Source organism: Hydractinia symbiolongicarpus, chromosome 9 (genome assembly GCF_029227915.1).
Source record: "Hydractinia symbiolongicarpus strain clone_291-10 chromosome 9, HSymV2.1, whole genome shotgun sequence".
NCBI classification, from domain to species: domain Eukaryota; kingdom Metazoa; phylum Cnidaria; class Hydrozoa; order Anthoathecata; family Hydractiniidae; genus Hydractinia; species Hydractinia symbiolongicarpus.
The window spans coordinates 17,130,706-17,150,533 of NC_079883.1; the positions used below are offsets into that span (position 1 = coordinate 17,130,706).

A 19,828-nucleotide genomic window follows, 5' to 3' on the forward strand; every position below is an offset into this window, starting at 1 on the left:
ATTCTTGCCAATATACGACGCATGTGGTAATAGACGTGAAATTTGAAGATCGAGTTGACAAGGGGTTTGGAGCCTCTCATGTGCTTGTTGGAGATGCCTAATGCCGTAGTTGCGCAATGCGTTGCGAAATAAATCTGAATGTTCCAGTTGTCTAAGGCTTTTTACTGTCCAACCCACTCTGACAAGGTCATTCAACAAATTGGTGGGAATTTTGATGGCATACTTGGTAAACTCGGGATATGCCAGGGAATATGTGATTCTGTAGACACGTACAGGTCTTGGTGCTCTAGGCTTGTAATACCAAGGAGCCATTCTCCCCTGTTTGACTTGTACTTTGCCTTGGGGTTGTACGAATAGATATTCATCCTTTGTTTAAGAAGAAAGGGATGAAGCAACTCTACATCACCGATATTGAAAAACCTACGATATTTGAACCTAAGATCCCAGTAAAAAATACTACACGAGCGGCGACTATGATGCAGTCTACAGGACTGATGTTTACCAAAGATTGAGGCTTGTTTATCCCCAGTTGGTCTAAAATTCTTGCTTTGCTTCTCACCAAGGAATTAAATGCTTGGGGGACATGGTGATCTGGACTTTTGACACTCCGATATACCTTCCTTTGAAGGGTTCTACGGATCGCCTCGAGTTATGCTGACAGACGAATTTCACCACAACAAAAATGTATCGTTTACTGGAATCACGATACAATTACTGATAGAATAAATGGATGTAACCAAGCTTTATCCGAATTTGCTAAGTGCACCTGCGGAGTACGATTCCATGAAAGCCAGAAATATAGACTTGATAAGATTGGAGAGATTGAAAAATGTCTACGAAGTGAGATTAAAGAGCGGGACGGGCTTTCAAAAAAGTTCAAAATGCATGGTACGTGGGTGAGGTATTGTGACCATGGACTGTTGAGTGTAAGTATTATCACCTCCGGGGTCGGAATAGGAGTCTTGGCCACGGGTCTTGGTGCTCCTCTCTGTACAGCCATGGGGGTATCACGATTGCCGTAGGTATAGGGCAGGCTGGTCTGCGGAACGCTTCAAGGAGATTAGGTGTTAAATCCAAGAAACATGACAGTATAAGGCTATTAGCGGAGTCGAAATTGAATTACATAGTCAATCTTATCTTGAAGGCGGTAGAGGTTATCAGAGACTACGAGTTCAGCCTGATCATGCAGGAGAAGCAACGGTATATTCTATTGAAGAAACAGATACGTCAACGCTTTAAACGGCTTGTGGACGCTATTAATGAACGCGAAAGGGCCCAGCTAGTTGCGAAAGGCCGAGAAGAAGGCAGAAACGACGTCTTAAAAAAACTAGCATCTGTACAATATGCAAGCGCTACCTAGAGTCCCCACCTGCTTACAAGCCTCAAGACCTACAAAATATATGGGTTTTTTTAATCCTCACTCAGCAACCATTCTTTTTTGAAGTTCTTGTATCGACATTCCACAACATGTACCTGAGGGTAGTAGTTTTTGCCCTGCATATACACGGATGATATAGCCAGGATGGCACTGATTTGGCAGGGTTCATAAGGTACTGCTTGACCATGGAATTTAGTTGTGATCGCGCCTTTGTAGTATTTAAGCTTGGCGTTGACGCAACGATCCTTTTTGACTGGTTCCGTTGTCAAGTTTTGAGATATCAATTGTTCGATCCTGGACCAGATACTTCGCAACCCAGTCAGGGTACTTTTTGAAATAAAGACTCATCGCTGGTACTGCACTGGCGTTGTATCGGGTGACTCCTGGAGACCAGATTTTAGGTGTTTTTACCCTGAGGGCTACTACAAGGTCTTTCGTATGATACCCTACAATTTAACGTTAATCCTTACCCCCATTAGCAAGGATAAGTTCCGAAACCGTCAAATAGCCCACGATGATATGATCAGTAAAAGTACACGCAAAGTTGTAGAAATTTCTGGGGTTGACAAGCTCATTCTCAAATTTCAGCATCTTCTTTATTGAATTTCAAACGACTTCAAAGGACTGCTTCTTCTCGCACATACACAACTACCCCCATTATAAATGATATATTCCTGATAACAGTACCAGCACAGCATTTTAGACCGTACCACGAACCGACGTCCGCAGGTACATCTATCATACTCATCGAGGAACCGTTCACAGTCCTTGCATTGTTCCATTTATCTTATAACCTCGAGGGGCTATGAGATAACCTAGAAGCTCCACAACTTTTCAAGATCTGCCTTTTCATCTTCCGAAAAGCACCAGTCCACAGCCCTGTCGGATGCCAGGCCATCGGAAACAGCTCTTTCCCAACTCTGGTCTTCCCCGCTTTCCTGACAATAGGCATCGAGTAATCCGGGCTCAAAGGAAGTACTACTACGCATGTCCCAAGTAACAAACCAATCTGGGACATATTCGAACAGACGGGGATCCTCTTCAACAACTTTTTTGCACATGTCCTGCGTTTTGAACCGGTCTGGCACATCCTCGATCCAATGGGAATCCCCCTCAACTATCCAGTTGCACATGTCGTGCGTCCTGAACCGGTCCGGTACATACTCGAACAGGTAGGAATACTCCTCAACGGCTTTGTTGCACTTATCTTGAGTCTTGAACCGGTCCGGGACATACTCGAGTGTATAGGGATCCTCTTCAACGGCCTTGTTGCACATGTCCTGCGTTTTGAACTGGTCTGGCACATCCTCGATCCAAGTCGTACATATGAGGTACCTCTTCAACAACCTTGTTACACATGTCTTGAGTTTTGAACTGATCCGGGACATATTCGAACATGTTGGGCCTTTCCTCAACTATCCAGTTACACATGTCCTGGGTCTTGATATGATCTGGTGCATTCCTAAACCAACTCATGTTATCACTACAACCCTCTTTTTTTCTCCTTGGTTTGGTCGGTATGTTGGATGCTACTGCGCATGCGTTGATGATCAATAGATTTTCGTTGATGGCCAGCGGAATTTTGTGCAATGGGGCGTGACGAAAAGTTGTGACGTCACAAACTGTTTTTACTCATTGTTGTATGATTTAATATGCATGACTAAGCACAGCATATTTAGGGACTTTACCTTGATGCGCGCAGCATAATAGGGACTTGTATTGGATAATCAGCTGTGACGTCACAAGCACAATTCTGTATGATATTTTTTATGAGAGTTTGACCGTGGTGTTTTGAAAATACTGGTTATAAGCCATCCCTATACTAGCTTGATTTGACATTGTTATATAAAAAGAAGAATTTGTTAATGTTATTTGCATTGTTTATTGTCCATTGTTTATATGATTGTTCATTACCCATTTTTTTCAAGTACCACTTCCTTTAAAAAAAATTGTTAATGCGTTTTTCTCAAGGCTGTTAACATAATTGAGGCTTAAAAAATTAAGAATCACCTGTTGCTTGAATACAATCTTCAACCACTTTTTTGTTTTTTTCTACAGTTTTCTCACTATAGAGAGTAGAAGAGTTTTGAAAAAACAATGAAGTTATTTTCAATTTTTTAACACGCAGTGTGCACGCTTACCTTTCATTTTTGTTTAGATTTACTATAGATTCGATTGGTACGCATAGCATTGATCGGATGCTAGATTTTTTTAGTTTTTCGGCCTTTTCTTCAGCATCTTTGACTGTTACTCCTGCAGCAAACTGGCCGTAGAATGTGGCTTCCATCACTTTGTGCATCATCGGTCTCCATATAAACCGGTCACTAATCAGGAAAATCTAAACGGAATGTCATTAATAATAAGAAACGTCTTTTTAATGGCGTCGAATATGGGGTGGTAAGCATGGTCACCTGTCTTTTGTTAAACTGAACAAACCTTTTAAATCAAAACTTGTTACAACAAAATATAACAATCTATATTTGCGCCAGTTAACCCCCAGCATAAAAATATACAACTTATAGTTGATTAAAAGAACGTATAAATGTGATTGTAGGAACATCTACAGCTTTAATCTCTTTATTAATAACCGTATTATGTTCTGTTTAAAAAATTCACAAAATACCGATGAGGGAAAATTGTATAATGAACGAAATACTCTTATGGGAAATATGTACGACAGGCGAAAAACTGCAGACTGGCGAACCCGTGGATTTTTCATGGGCTAAAGACTAATATCTATAATAATAGCCGTATTCTATCCGTGGGCGATTTCATAGTCATGCTGCGGATGTATGAAAAAGGAGCCCGCGCATTTATTAAGGCGGTAACGATTAGTTTAATTTATTAATCAATGTCATAGAGATTAGTCAGCTACTAAAAGCTCAAACATATCATACAAGGCAATTATAAATAACAGACCAAAAACCCCGGAGTAGGATATTTTTGCAATCTATCTTTATACATAAAATAAAGTAGCCAAGAAATCCAGCATTGATTCCTCTTTCCCCTAACATTTTCACTAACGAGAAAAAAAAGGAATTCGAAGGAGTAAGGTAGAAAAGACTATCACTGTAAACACTGGTCACGCTGAATAATTTGTTACTTGCTCATGTAATTCACCTTTTAGAATAATTTTCCGAGACAAATTAGCGCAAATGTCGAAAAAATTGTAAGGATTCTGTCAAAACTGTATTACGCTGGAAAAACACATCGTAATTCGCTTATTGGGGAAAACACAGTATATAGATTTAGCGAAAAAAATATTATCCTTCGCCACTCTTTTCTCTCTTACTTTTTCGTATACATTTTATTGTTTTTGTTCCCGTGTTCTAACAATCCCGAAATGTTTAATTTCTATTGGTAAAGTGCATACTGTTTATTTAGCCAAGCTATTTTGTCCGATATTTAAATAGAAACTAGCAGAAGTTTGATAATCGAAAAGAGAGAAAGTGAAAACAAACAATCCTGAGTTTTGTTTTATACACACGCCTCGAAAGAGAGTTATTTCTCAAAACAGGCTCCTGTATGGTGGCCGAGAACTGCCACACGAAAAAACTCTGTTTAATGGCGTTGTTTTTTATTTTGATTAATTTTACTTTTAATTCATTTTTTCTTTGATGCCAAAAATCGGCCTTTTCTAATAAAATTGTCCAGGATTGTAGTTTTAATAAGCACTATTACTTGTGATTAATGCTGACAAAATTAGGAGTCTTTATTTTTCAACTTGTAAAGACAGACTAGAAAATATCACTATTAATCTAATAAAGCTTCAGAGAGCTGAATATTGGAAAACATCCCTTCAAAATTGTCAGTAGCTAGCGCTAGCCAAACAAATGCTTAGTGAAGTCATTTTTTAAGAGTTATGCTATCTGGCTATGCTTGATACACTTGATTCTATTTTTTCTATTTATTCTGATTGAAATTTTTGATTTCGTATTTGTGTTGGAAGAAAAAAGGTTTGCTAAACCCTTGTTTTACTGGCGTACTTAAATCTTCATTCTGTTTTAAAACTGTTTCCACATTTGTGTAAAGACAGCCCTCAAAATTATGAAGACAAAACATTACTTATGAACATTGTAGCATTTATGAAAGCAAAACATAAATGTAAACAATAATCTGCCATTGTATTTTCTTCATGTATATCACTACTGCTTTACAATGGAATGGTTGTTTTCATAACTTTATATTTATAAAAAAACGTATTGGAGACAGAAGATAAAGTACACATATGCTTGAATGTAAATTACGTTTAAACGTAATTATACGCCAATAACATTTTTTACGCATGTATTTTTATTCCTCAATCTTGCTTGCATATTCGTGTCTGCAAAACTAATTTATATACTTATCTGGCACTGACAATATAGCTATACTTCTAAAAAGTATAAGACATTAAATTTACACTCAAGAAAATATATCTATAGTGGCATACTTGTTTATGTAAATTTAAAAGGAGATTTGCAGTTTATTACAGTCAATAAGGATACCCTTCCTAATCCACATTGGTACTAGACAATTGCTGAGGCAAATGCCAACATGTTAACAAAATAACAATAATAAAAACAAAACAAATTCACTGTTGTTCTTTTTTTTGAATAGATGTTTTTTCCTGACAAAGACACAAACTTCTGGCATACTAAAATGTTTTTAGAATAATATTATTTTTAGGATTGGAGCGTATTGAAAGGAAAGGCTTATTGGAAGGAGGACGCTTAAACGAGTAATTATGGTAACATACTTTACCACAATTAACATATAGCTATATACGTTGTTTGTTAAACATCAGAATAACCATGGAGGTAGAAATAAAGAAGGAGATTGAACTCTTTTGTTTCATTGATTGAAATAATTCGTGATGTGATCAGCTGCAAACCTATTCATGTTGTCTTTTTTAATTCTAGCGCGTGTCAGTTTCGGTAAATCTCATTGGTTGAGAAAACAATCGAATGTTAATAAGTAATAACATTACGTAATGATTAGCAATGATCAAACAATAGTTCATTTCAAAATGACTGATATGCCTTTTGTGTGTCAACAAAATCAAATTAATGGAAATAGGTCAAGCGAAATTTTAATATCTTTCGAATCTATTAATGAAATTACACTATTCAAAAAGAAAAATAACTATTAACCCCTCCATCTTTTTCCATTTTTGACTCACTCTTAACTCATAGCTTTAACATCCTACATTTTAGTAAATCTTTGGAGATATTCTGATTCTTCCCCTGATAGAGAAAAACAACGCAAAATCTCCAAAGTAGTCTTGCTTTGTCTAAAAATCACGTTTTTACATATAAACAAACGGCGCGCTAAAGGTTTACGTAATGTTTTTTTGTTAAAATCCAGTGAAATGCGCATCGCCCATGGATATCAAAGGGATGCCGAAACAATAGCAATTTGAATAGAATGTTAATGCGCACTGAGTTGAGTTCAATTTCCTTCTCTATTTCTTCTCCACGGAATTACGAGAATTGATCCACTAGCTAAGAATAATTCAGAGGCATTAAAAACCTCTAGGTGCCAGTCAACAGTTAAGACTGGTCCAAGGTTGACTGTTAAACTAACCAGCTAAAAACATATTAATGATGTGATCAGCTAATTTTGAAGGAATGTTCTTCTTGGATCCGTGTTAACATTATCAAATTTTGTAACAGAAAATAAATAACTTTTGAGGAAATTGAGTGGCATATTTGGATTTACCAGCAAAAATTATCTATAGGAAATTTGGAATACCAAAATATATCAAATTTTATAAAAGTTAGACCTAATACTTAACTGCAGTGAAACATTTCACTGCAATTTATTTGCGTGGTCTTTTCCTTTATAAAACATCAAAAGTTTGGCTACGGCAGGCAGTTGTACTTAGTGTATAAACTTGAAAATTTGCATGTTTTCATAGATTTTAATAAAGATCAGAGAATTTGAAGCAAGTTAACCCGGATTCGAGAATTCCCTGTAATTCTCTCACTATACTTTATAGCAGGATAGCTACTGACACATATGACTATGCTAGCTAAACTTTTAAAGCACTTGTAATTGGTTTTTGGAAGGTTTTTTTTCCTTGAAAAACGTCTACAATATATTTTGGACATCGTTTATCTTTATTTAAAACCAAAATTAACGTTTTAAAGTACAAAACTGACAAATCTGGAGATGTGAACAGCTACAGCCACAAAAAATAAAGAAGGTTTGGAGGTTTGAATCAATCTACCCTTGGTGTTAAATGTGTCTACCATATTAGCTCAAAATAACTTGTTTTAACACTAAAGCAACTTTAAAAGACCATATCTGAAAAAAACTATCAACCTAACTATCCGTTAATATTTCCAAATTTAGCTTAAATGTGAAGCAGGAGGCACTGCTTTACTGCGAGCGTCTTTGTTTATAAAATGCTCAACACTTGCCTGGTTTTAAAAAGAACGGCCTCGTTTTCATTTATGGCATAATGGATATGGAAAAACGTGTATTATGTGGAAATGGTACAAGAGTATTTCATTTCCATCATTCAACAAACGTCTAGTGCTTCTTCCATCACCTACACATGAAAAATATTTTGGGTATTTTAATTATCTCCTGGTAAATAGATAGGTTTTAATCACCTGTTTTTATAAATAAAATGCAGTAGTGTTTTTACAAATCATCAGTCGCAAATAGAAAATTAAATACAGTCACTGAATTTGGAATTTAACCCATTTATGTGTTTCAAACAATCCATTTCGTATCAAAGTAAGCCAATGAAAATTTCACATCACATGCTATTCCTCTGACATAGTATACTAAAGCATGAGTAGCAGGCATTGACATTATGAAAACAAGTATAATTAAACTCAGCATTCCCAATATCAACATAACCAACCAGTTTTCCAGAATATTTATGAAGTCTAAATTTCCTTGGATTTTTATTTCATCAAATGACACAACAACAAATCTTTGAGTGCTAAGAAGATTTTAGCCGTTTTCAACAAACTAGTATAATTACGGAGTTTCATACCGCGCAGGTCTGGGCACCAGCGAAGCGCTTTGTAGGGACAATTTTTTGGCTTGTTTTCTTTTACAGCTAGAAAGAATTTTTCCACAGTGCAAAACCGAGGCGTAGCAATCTTTGAGGTTAAGTTGGTGTTCAAACTGCACTGTTTTATGTTTCTTGAAGTTGAGTGATATTAGAAATGAGTTTTTATGTTCCTATTTTTAGCATCTACACACTTGCCCACCTATATAGCTATCTGATTACTGTACGGATAAGGCAAAAAAATCAAAAAGCGATATATATGACTGACCCAGTGCGACCCCTAGCTAAGAAAAATCGAGACAGATACGGCCAGGTTTCACAATTTTTAATTTGTTGTATGAAAAATGTAGGTAGCCCCACCCTGGTTAGTTAATTAAAGTTTCTAGTAAACACAAAATAAGAACTTTTGGAATTGCTTTTTAATATCATAGGTATTTGTTTAATGAGCTACATTATTTTTGCCGTGCTAGTAGCTAGCTATATATAAATCTTGCATGACAATAGTAAAAACCTGTGATGTAACTAACTACCAAAAATAAGTTTTCTTTCTCTTTTGACTGCTAACTTTTCATGATGAGTGTACCCACAATTTAAAGCAATTAATAACCAAGTTTAGGTCTTGAACTTTCATAATATACACTCTTATGTCAGTACTGAGTACCCTTCCTTTAAATAATCGTAAAATTAATATATCACACCAGTTTAAAAAGTGAATATACAAAGGAAAAAGTGACTAACTCTCTGCGTGCTGCATGTTTTCCCTAGGAAATGCCTTACGTTCTGCGGGGGGTATAAAAATTTCTCCCTAAAAGCGCTTCGATAGTGCCCAGACTTGCGCGGTATGAAACTCCGTAATTGCATTTTTATATTCCCTCAGTGTTCGTCTGCTTGGTAATACTAGTACATTACAGTTATGAAGTTCATGGTGTTAATTTTGACGCATTTGTAATTTTTTCAATGTCATCAGATAAGTTCTTGTCTAGTTGAACTCCTTTGTCTTAATCTTTAACTTTATTCTCTCAACTTCCACTTCCAATGTTGATGTTTTCACTCTTTTGTGTATTAATGCCAACCTTGTTAGGGTGAGTACATTTATATGGGCAGGTGTATCAATGTTTTTTTGCATAATATTTTAAGAAATGAGAATCAGTCATTAGCTCTGTGATAAAATTTCGCTGCTTCACGTTTCCCTCCTATGCCAAGTTCACATAATAGACAATGTAACTGTGTGTCCATGATTGAAGTTGGTAATCCATCACATAATTTAAAGTTCGAAACTTCCATCAAAAGATATGATAATGTAACATCTTTTACTGATCTTCTATGTCGTTTGTATATTTCGAGAGCATCTGGTGACAAAATTCCATAATCTGCACATGTAAATTCAAGACACTTATCAATAATCACTTCAAATTTAAGTGATAAAAGTGGTTTTACAAGACACTGCATTTTTTTGTTCATGAAGGTTTCATGTTTTTAATTTTGCTTTAAAAGCTCTCCACAAAAGTTTGGTGAAACGTTTAAGAACGAAAGTTGACTTCCTTTCTAACAATATCCTATCTTCCAAATTGTATAGAGGATGTCTTTCTGGTAATTTCATATCATTTCCATTTTTTTCACTCTACCATATTGTCTAACATAAATTTATTTTTATTTCCTTGTGGGCCACAAAGAAAATTCAATCGATTTTTTCTTTAAAAGGTAAAGTTCAACACAGATCATGCGTTATTTACGGAGGCACCTGTTGATGCGGTGCAAATTACATTGGTGAGACAATACGAAATGCAAATATAAGATGGTCTGAACACGATAAAAAGTCTACGACTTCTGAGCGAACAAATTCTCAGCACGTCACAATTAATGGTGGACACTGATTCTGAAAGGTTATTGTTGTATCATAACGGAGTCAAATAATTAATGACAAAAAACTTTTTACGTTTTTATTCACTTAATTTGTTTTTACTTTTTTTGGGACACGTTTAATGTATATTATTGTAATACAGTTTTTTGGTAATTCATTTTACCTGATGATGTAGTAATATGCTACGAAAAGCTTCGTATTTTAGTTGAATATAATTTATTCTAAAATAATTCTACTTTACTTATAATGGCGAACAAATCATTTTTGAACTCTCAATAGAAACTCATTCTAGCTAAAAGTTAATTTGATGACCTAATGCGATCAGAAATGACATTAAACATACCTATAATTTCTCGCGTGTTACTAATGCTACGCCCTTGATTATTGGTAGGCTTAAGGGCCAAATACCATAGTATTGATTTATATTTATAAAAAGTAATTTCAAAGACGTCTTCACGAACATTACTTATATTAATGATACGGATGAAAGTACCATTTGTCAAGAACTATTGGATGCCTGTTTTATTAAACTTAGTACCTCCTTAGAAAAAGATCGAGGTAAGAAAAAGGTAATGAGGTCATTGAAATCAGAAACTATGTCATTTCGGTGGATTTGTATACATATACTTCGAAAAAGTTAAGACTAAAAAATTTCCGGCATTGAATTTTCGGACACACCTTTGTCCGAAAATAAAAAGGTATGAATTCTTTTGAATCATTTGCATGCTTAACAAAACTTTAATGTCTAATCAAAGAAGCCACAAGGCACCTATCCCTCCCCCGTATCTTTACAGGAACATTCACCCGACTTACCTTATCGGAATACTTCACAAAAGTCTCAATTGATGATAATTTTAAAACAAGGTACGTTCTAAGTAACTCTTTGGTAGACTTATCTCGAAATACATCGAGTTTTTCGTAATCTGTTGTAAGTTTCTTGTAACCTGCTGTATTTTTCTCGTTCTCTGCTGTCGTTTTCTCGTACTTTTCTACAGTTTTATCGTAATTTATTGTAAGTGTTTCTTTTTTAGTAGCGCAACATTGCTGCTTTGTTACCGTTGGTAAACATTTGGTATACGAAGACTTAATTATACTTATTTTCAATCCATACAATGCGTTCATGTAAAATATCTTTCTTGATGCTCTCATCATAAACATTCTGTGACCTAGTGAAATAAAAAAACAGCGTGTAGATTTATATCGCGTAACTGTTGATAAAAACTTGTTTAACTTGTTGTGCTTGTTTATTAAAGTGCTTTTCAAAAAAAATGTTTATTTTCTTAAGCAGATAATGGACGAAAGAATAGATTCAAATGTTTTTCTCATGCAGGTATAAAAGAGAAGATACAACTCCCAAAAGATGCAAAGTTCACTGGATATGCACAGATTTGCGGCACACTTGCCTTTTTTACGTTTTTTAAAATCTATGCAAATACATATTCCCTGAAGGTTATTTTTATTACTATTGTGTAATAACCAGACCAGCCAGAAGGTTAAAGTACAAGAAATTATACCCACTTTATTACAACAATATTGACAACCGGTTAATAAATAATTACTTTTTATGATTTGCTACATTTTTTAAAGCAAATATATGTCAACTGTGTATATATTTTTCAGGGTTCTTTTTAAAGCTATGGTCTGCAAAATATAATACATAACAGTAAAATCGAAAGTTTGTTTTGATGACGAAGCAAGACGGCAGGAGCCTTAAAAAGGTAAACAATACCTCTAAAAAGAATTCAAAGTCATCGTTGCTGCCTCAACTGACTTCATATGCAACAAGACGTATGATATACGTAAACAACCTCGCGAATAAATTTTACAAAAAGCTGTCTATCAAATTGTGATTTTGTAACGAAGTTAGACACAACATATTTTGCTATTCAGATAGGCAATAATATTTGTTACGCACTACGCAGTTATTTTTCAAAATTGATTTGTGAGATCTTTTTGAACGGAAAATTCCTCGAAAAGTCAATTTCCGATGGGTCAGTCTTGGGTGAACCCACTGACAGGAAGAAGAAAGACTACAAACCCCACCTAAAATTTGCTAAATTCAGTAATTCAGTTAATTCTCCCTATATTCACTTTTGAAAAGTTTGGTGGAAACACCTTTACTTTACCAGTTAGTTAAATAAGGCTTTTGGACACTTATCTTATCTTTTAAAAAAGAAAAAAGAAGTAAAAATAGTTACCAAGATGAGAACACACGACAACTCCCGTGTCAGTGTTCAAAGAGGCAAAATTTCCATTCTTGTAGGACACATTTGCGTTTTAATACAAGCTCACGAGCTTGTATTAAAGATAAGAACAGCCTTATAAGTGCAAGCTTTCGAGTTTTATTCTCTTCATCAGGCGGTTTTACACGGTGTGCGAATGTGGTGTTTTAAATAATAAAAGAATTAAAACCGTGCATGATATATACAATATTATTATTATTATTATTATTATTATTATTATTATTATTATTATTATTCATCTTTATTATTATTATTCATCTTTATACAGGTTTATCTACGTCAGTATAATATATACATAAATGTAAATATAGATATATGTAAATGTTACTGTTATCAATGAGAGACCTGTGTAAAACAAAAATAACAAAATATAAAATTTTCGAAGTAAGATTTAAACGGAGAGAAATAAAAATTCGCGGATATTGAAACATTTAAGAGAATAAACATTGAGAACCATATATGAGAAAATTAAAAATATTGTGAAAGACTTTGTGCGAAAAATTTTCAGGTATATCAAGAAACACGATGTAAGAAACGACGGATGACGTCATCACACAATCCATACATTTGGCAGTGAGAGGACGTGGAAATTGTTTATTGTTTATTTTGTTTATTAGTTTTTTAAATAAATTAAAATTAGTTTCTTTCCTAATAATAACAGGTAGGGAGTTAAAAATAACTGCTCCCTGATAATATGATAATTTCCTCCCAGCTTCAGATTTAATTGATGGGAGCCGAAGTGAACAGTTCTTTCCTCGAGTGTTTATCGAGTGGTTGATCATAACATATTTCCCATCAGTTTCGAAATGTAACGATTTGAAGACGTCAATAACAATTTTTCTTTTCAGTCGTATTGTGAAAGTTGGCCATTTTTACGATTTTTGACAATGAATTTTGCTTTCAGAAATAACGATTCGAATTTCAATCGCCATGTATCGCTCATGCCACCATAAACAGGGTAGCAGTAGAAAATTAGAGGTTGAATCATTGACGTGAATATCTTCTTAGCAACAATTGGTGAAATGTTATGTCTTACTTTCTTGAGCATTTTGAGCATTGAACTAACCCGCCTGTACATTCGTTGAAGGTGAGAGCTCAAGTTTAGATGGCTATCGATGATTACACCAAGATATTCGTAGAACGCAGGCTGGTGGATTTCATTGTTATTGATTGTTATATTGATCTGGGTGTTACGTAATCGAGAAGTAAATGTTACAAATTCTGTTTTTCCTTTTTTTGGGTTTAGGATAAGACAGTTATCTTGCATCCATCTAAACACTTTTTCAGCATCTGAGTTTATACATTTTTCGATCTCAGTTAGCGATTTGTGTGAAAAATAAATCACTGTGTCATCAGCATACATTAATAAGTTGCAGTAATTTAGCTGGATCGGAAGGTCGTTTATAAGAAGGACAAATAGCAGAGGTCCCAATATCGAACCTTGGGGCACACCATGGGTAACAAACTCCTTCTCAGAAAGTACTCCATCAACGTTAACGATTTGGCTTCGGTGAAACAAGTAGCTAGATATCCAATCAATCTCTTTACCAAGTATGCCATAGTAAGGAAGTTTGTAAAGTAAACAACTGTGGTTAACAGTGTCAAATGCTTTTCTCAGGTCCATAAACAGGGCACCTGTTACTTTGCCTTTGTCCATGTTTTCGCGGATGTTATTTGTAAGTTTGGTAACTGCATCACTAGTCGATCGTTTCCGGCGGAAGCCATACTGGTGTTTGCTCAGGAAGAAGTTTTCTTCCAGGTAGTCAGCTAGTTGGTTATAAACGACTCTTTCGATGGTCTTCGACAGGATGGTGAGCACAGAGATCGGACGGTAATTATCAATATTACTGCGATCTCCATTTTTAAACACAGGGTTAATTTTTGCAGTTTTCTCTGATGTTGGAAAGGTGCCAGATAACAAGCTTGCATTTATTAAGAACGTTAGTGGTGCTGCAATTACGGGAGCAATATCCTTTACAATTCTTGCAGGTGATGTGTCCGGACCTGCCGCTTTCGATGCATTTGTCGATTCTAAGATTTTTAATGTTTCTCGGACTGTTAATTCTTTAAACTTAAATGTTGCATTAGTTCGGTTTATATCCTTCAGGGGGTCCCGATGGTCAAACATTTTCCATGTGTAATTAATGATTTTACAGTTCATTAATTTGGATCCGACTTCCGTAAAAAACGAACAAAATGCATTTGATATACATTTGGGATTCGATACATTTTCCCCATTGATTTTGAAAAATTTACTTGGAGCACATGTACCCTTAGTAGGATAGCAGTTTTTGATTTGCTTCCAGAAGTCGCTAGGTTTGTCAGTGGATTGCTTAAATACATTTCTGATGTGGTTTGCTTTTGCAGCACGTATCTTTTTTGTTACAGTATTTCTGAGTTTCTTATAATTGTCCCAATGAGCATCAAGGCTAGTTTGTTTGAAGCGGCGTAGTTGATAATCTCTTGCGTGCATCAACTGACGTATTTCTCGTGTCAACCAGGGACTGAGCTTTCCCCGAACATTTTTCTCCTTCAGTGGTGAATGTTTGTTGATGGTAGATGTGACGTAATTTTTGAATAAATCCCAGCCTTTGTTGAAATCGACAGCTAAACAGTTTTCCCAAGGTATGTTACGAAGTTCGTTCTGTAAGTCTTCTTTGTTATATCGAGAGTAATCACGCGCCGTTATTCTTTTTGGTTGATAGCGTTTACAGTTCATTTTTCTATTTATGCCAATTAAACCATGATCACTTATGGAATTTGTGTGCACCAATGTATCGGTAATTACTATTTTGTTTGTCGTATAGAACAAATCGATAAGTGTTTTACTGTTCTTTGTTATTCGCGTGTATGACTTTATTAACTGACTGAAGCCGTGCAGTTTTACAAGATCTTTCAAGTCGGAATGGTCTCCGGGGACCTTATAATTGCAGTTAAAGTCCCCACACATAATCGTTTCTTTGTTCTCTGCTGTAATCGCATCCAAAATATTGTTAAATTTTTCAACAAAGTTTCTGTCGAGGTATTTTGAGTTATCAGGGGGTCGGTAGCATGAAGAAATGAGCAACGGTTTCGATTTTTGGGGAAGAATTCAATCCATAGAAATTCAATTTCTTCAATTTCTAAATCATCTCTCCTGTTGTAGTTCAGATCGTCCCGAATATAGAGTGAAACTCCTCCATGGCCTTCAATTACACGGTCTTTTCGTTCGAGTGTGTACCCCGGAATCTTTAATTGTGCATCTGTAACAGTGTTGTTTGTGTGAGTTTCAAACTGATAATATGAACAGAGTTTTTGGTATCTAACAAGAATGATTTTATGTGATGTAACTTTTCTTCGATCCCATTAATATTTTGGTGCATGATTTTAAATCCTTTCTTACCAATAAATCCAGAAATTTCAGGATCAAGTGAACTTATGATATATTCAGGATCAGCAGGAGTACAGTCAACACAGAAAAATCTCTCTTCATCACAAACAAATTTATCATTTAAACATTTCAAGCGAGATAAAATTTTACACGTATAACATTTCTCTGATGTTTGATTTCTTCTGATAGTTTTCCCACAACTATTACAGGAAACATTGTTGACTAATGCTAAAAACAACAGCAACAAAAAATTTAACACAGAAAACACGTCCGTACGGACAGCCGCCATTATGAAAATGAATGAAACATGATATATACAATAAATTAAACAAAATCGTTAATAAAGGACTATAGAAAAAACTAATAATACTCAAAAGAATTATGAAGGAACGTGTTTATAAATGAAACAAATAATACGACAAAACTCGTGAGAATCTAACATCTTGCTAAATGGGAACATTGAAGGAATAATCGAGTACTTACGTATGATGATTGATCTAGATTTTATTTTCCAAATCTTCAAAATCCTACTTTGAAGACAGAACGTGACTCGCTGGCCCAATGTACCTGCTAAGTGCAAAGGCATAGAGAAGGGTAGGGAGGACAGGGCACCCTCTTGCTTATGCAGAAGATTTGGAGAAAAAAAATCTGGATCAATCATCATACGTAAGTACTCGATTATTCCTTCAATTTTATTTTCCAATTTTCTGCGCAAGTAGAGTATGAGACTTCAAAGTATAAACGCGGCCGGCGAATGTGGTGAAAGAAAAAATGTTATGATGTTACAATTAAAATGTTACAATCAGTATGTAAGGTTAAAAACGCAAACTAAGATTTATGACTTGTCGCTTTCATAATTGAGACCAAGAGCGAGGCACCAAGATCATGAAGACTTGTCACACTACCAATAACATCTCTACAATAATACTTTAAAATGGCATCTGGAGGTAACCCTGTAATTTTCGCTTTGCTGCCAGAGGCTGAACGACAGCTACCTGGGGAAAAAACACTGGTATTAATACTAGCTGAGCTCATAGCTGATTCTATCCATCTTGATATGCGTTCCTATGTTTTATGATATCGAAAAAAAAGCAGGTAAAAAACATGTTTTTATAAGAGTTTGTTGGAGATGAAAGCGTGTTTTCTCCAGTTTTTTAACTTCCTTCGTACAATTTCTTTCAAATTTTCAGGAATCGTTAATAATAATAAGATACAACTTATGTGTACGTTTTATTAAAAAAAAAACACGGCAAGAAAAGTTATCACGTAAAAACGTGCTCGAAAAATAAGCTGCGATGGGGTGTTAGTTTTCCCGTATTATCGTAAAGGTGTATTGGGCTCTTTTTAACAGGTAGACTTTGGAGTGGGCATAAATCTGGTTCAGAAAGGAATTCCCTGTACATCAAGGTCCTGTCAGTCTTTTCAGGCTGTTTTGTTTTAAGCAAGCCAGGTAAGTGACATAACATCACATCGTCTGTCAAATATACATACGGAACAGATATATTGTGGACACGGTGAACTCTTTGAGCTGTTAAAATAGTAAGGAGACAAGCCAACTTCATGTAGGACTAAGAGACTTAAAAAAGTCAAAAGAACGTTTGTATCCCATATTAAAGATTATTTGGGGGTGCTTGGTCTTTTATTAAAAACTCCTTTTATAAAACGGCTTATCAATGGATGCTCTGAAAGAGAACCGTAACCACTGATTGAAACAACTGAAGCAAGAGCACTTCTAGTTGTACATAAAACGCTATATCCAGACCCACCTTTGAATAATTCAGTAAGGTATATTATCACATCTTTCACATTTGGATGATAGGGATCAATCGACCTCCCAGTGCAATATTGTATCTATCGTATGACTGGACCCGTGTATTGTTTCTGGGTATCTTCTCTCCATGATGCTGCAATGATATCGACAGTTTCTTCTTGAAGCTCTTTACCTTGTAACGATTCCCGGGGAACAGGCAGCATGAGCAAATTTGTTGAATTCAATAAATTAATTTCGACAAAATAAATTCTGTATTGTCCACAGGTTTCAAAATCATGTATCGCCTGCATGTTACTTGTTTAACAAACCAAAAGCCAGCTTGATTAAATTTATATACATATATAATATACCTTTTAATAAATTTTCTATTCAAATCAAAAAGGCAAAGAGAACAATAATTAAACAACTTGTTAATTCGGTTTATGGCCAAGCATCTGCATTTTCAAAAAATCTTCAACAAGAGAGTAAATTTTAAAGGCCTAAAAACTGAAATATTCAAATGCTAATATGTATTTATTGCTGAATTAATTAACAATGAACTACTTCATTCATTCAAATTAAGCTCTATTATATTTTAAAGCGTAAGAAGGGAAATTCCGAAAACAAAATGTACAGACAATACTTTCTCCATAAGAAAGCGACTAACTGTTTGAACAAAGGACCACCATAAAAAAGGCAAAAGCGAAGATGTTTTCGAAACAACATCAAGTGGTAGCTGGGTGTTGCAAAGAAGCCTCATTTGAGTATGTTAAAACGTTTAATTCATAGAGAATAACACAGAAACTTTGATTGTTTTATCACTTTGTTGATATATTTATAAAAAGCATTACTATGGTTATGCAGCTACAAATGTTATCCCTTATTGCTTTAATCTTGGGTGATGACAAGCTCGAGGTCGATTTTGCCGTGCGTTTATGATCGTGTGAATCGTGGAATGAATTGCAATGCTGGCTCTGTAGGCGGAGAGAAATTAGGGTGAGCTTTTTCAGTAAAACATTTAAACATGTTCTGATCTAGAGATAGGAAAATGTTCGTTCTAGCGCGGTCGACGACGACGACAAGGGAAATTCCCTAAGTCTCGAATTCCCCGAATCCGATAAATCCGACAATTCCGGGAAATACCGATAAAATCTAACGCATGCGCAATAGCGACTAACAGGAATAATGCTGACATCAACAAAAATAGAGATTGCGCTATTGAGTAGGGAAATTCCCTTACTCAAAATACGACTGCGCTAGAAATTTTGTTGATTGAAATCAAAAATCTATATAATAAATATGAATACACATACTGTGAATCAGTTACAAGCTATCGCGAAAACCCGTGGGCTTACGAGCTATTCCAAGGTACGCAAATCCGACCTTATTGATTTATTAGAGGCACACCCAAGACCTGTTCCTGCGCCAGAATCAAGGCAACAAGCATTTACACCAGATGCCTTGGATATATTCGAGCGTCAAGAGATGGCAAAAGCCCGTCCAGTTTCCGCATCCTTGGCATAGACGGTACGGATGTTGATGGGTACTTGGGGATGGTGAGTTCACACGTGAAAACCCTGGTTGAGAAACAGGTTAAAAACATGGGGTCTGCTAAGGTGCAGTGCTCCCTCTGGATTTTATGGAAGAAGCCAGTGGATGATACCAGCGAGTTCATCGAAGTGGATGATACCAGCGAGTTCATCGAAGTCGATAAAGTATTCCACAGCAACATGACACCGGTCTTTCAGGGAAGCGTCGTGGACGAGGTGCTGGATACGATGTTAGCCCCAGTCAAAACGCATGTGGAGAACCCAGCACTTCCCAATAGCGGCTTCACTATTAGCAAAATCATGCATCTCGATGTGGACTTCCATAAGCTACGACTAACAAGGGGTTCCTCATATATCAAAGCACCCAAGTGGATAACCACTAAAAAGGCCATCATTAACCCGAAAAACGAGGATGAGGAGTGTTTTAAGTGGAGTATTAGCCGCTCTACATCAGGAGGATATAACCAGCGATCCACAGAGAATCAGCAAGCTGAAACCCTATCTGGAACAGTATAACTAGCAGGGCATCGAATTTCCCACAAGCATCAAGGATATCTCCAAAATCGAGAAGAACAACCCTGACATCGCGGTGAACGTCTTGTATGTGACGGGGAAGACTTTCAATATTCTGCGCCGATCGACACACAATGGACGCGAGGTTAATCTG

General features: G+C 35.7%; 1 protein-coding gene across 4 annotated transcripts in view; it reads right to left on the minus strand.

Moving 5' to 3' along the window:
• The window catches only part of LOC130656712 (hydroxyproline dehydrogenase-like), a 29,262-nt gene extending 17,536 nt beyond the window's left edge, over positions 1–11,726 (minus strand). Inside the window, exons 1-3 of one of the 4 annotated variants that reach the window (XM_057459624.1) lie at positions 11,062–11,726; positions 3,520–3,716; positions 3,389–3,444 (exon numbers count right to left, since the gene is read on the minus strand). In XM_057459624.1, the coding sequence (XP_057315607.1) occupies positions 3,389–3,444; positions 3,520–3,716; positions 11,062–11,406 (598 nt within the window). In that variant the 5' untranslated portion in view covers positions 11,407–11,726. Of the gene's footprint in view, positions 1–3,388; positions 3,445–3,519; positions 3,717–3,789; positions 3,888–11,061 lie in introns of those variants that run through there. The other 3 variants (XM_057459623.1, XM_057459625.1, XM_057459626.1) reach the window with 3 other exon arrangements.
• Between the last annotated feature and the right edge of the window lie 8,102 nt (positions 11,727–19,828).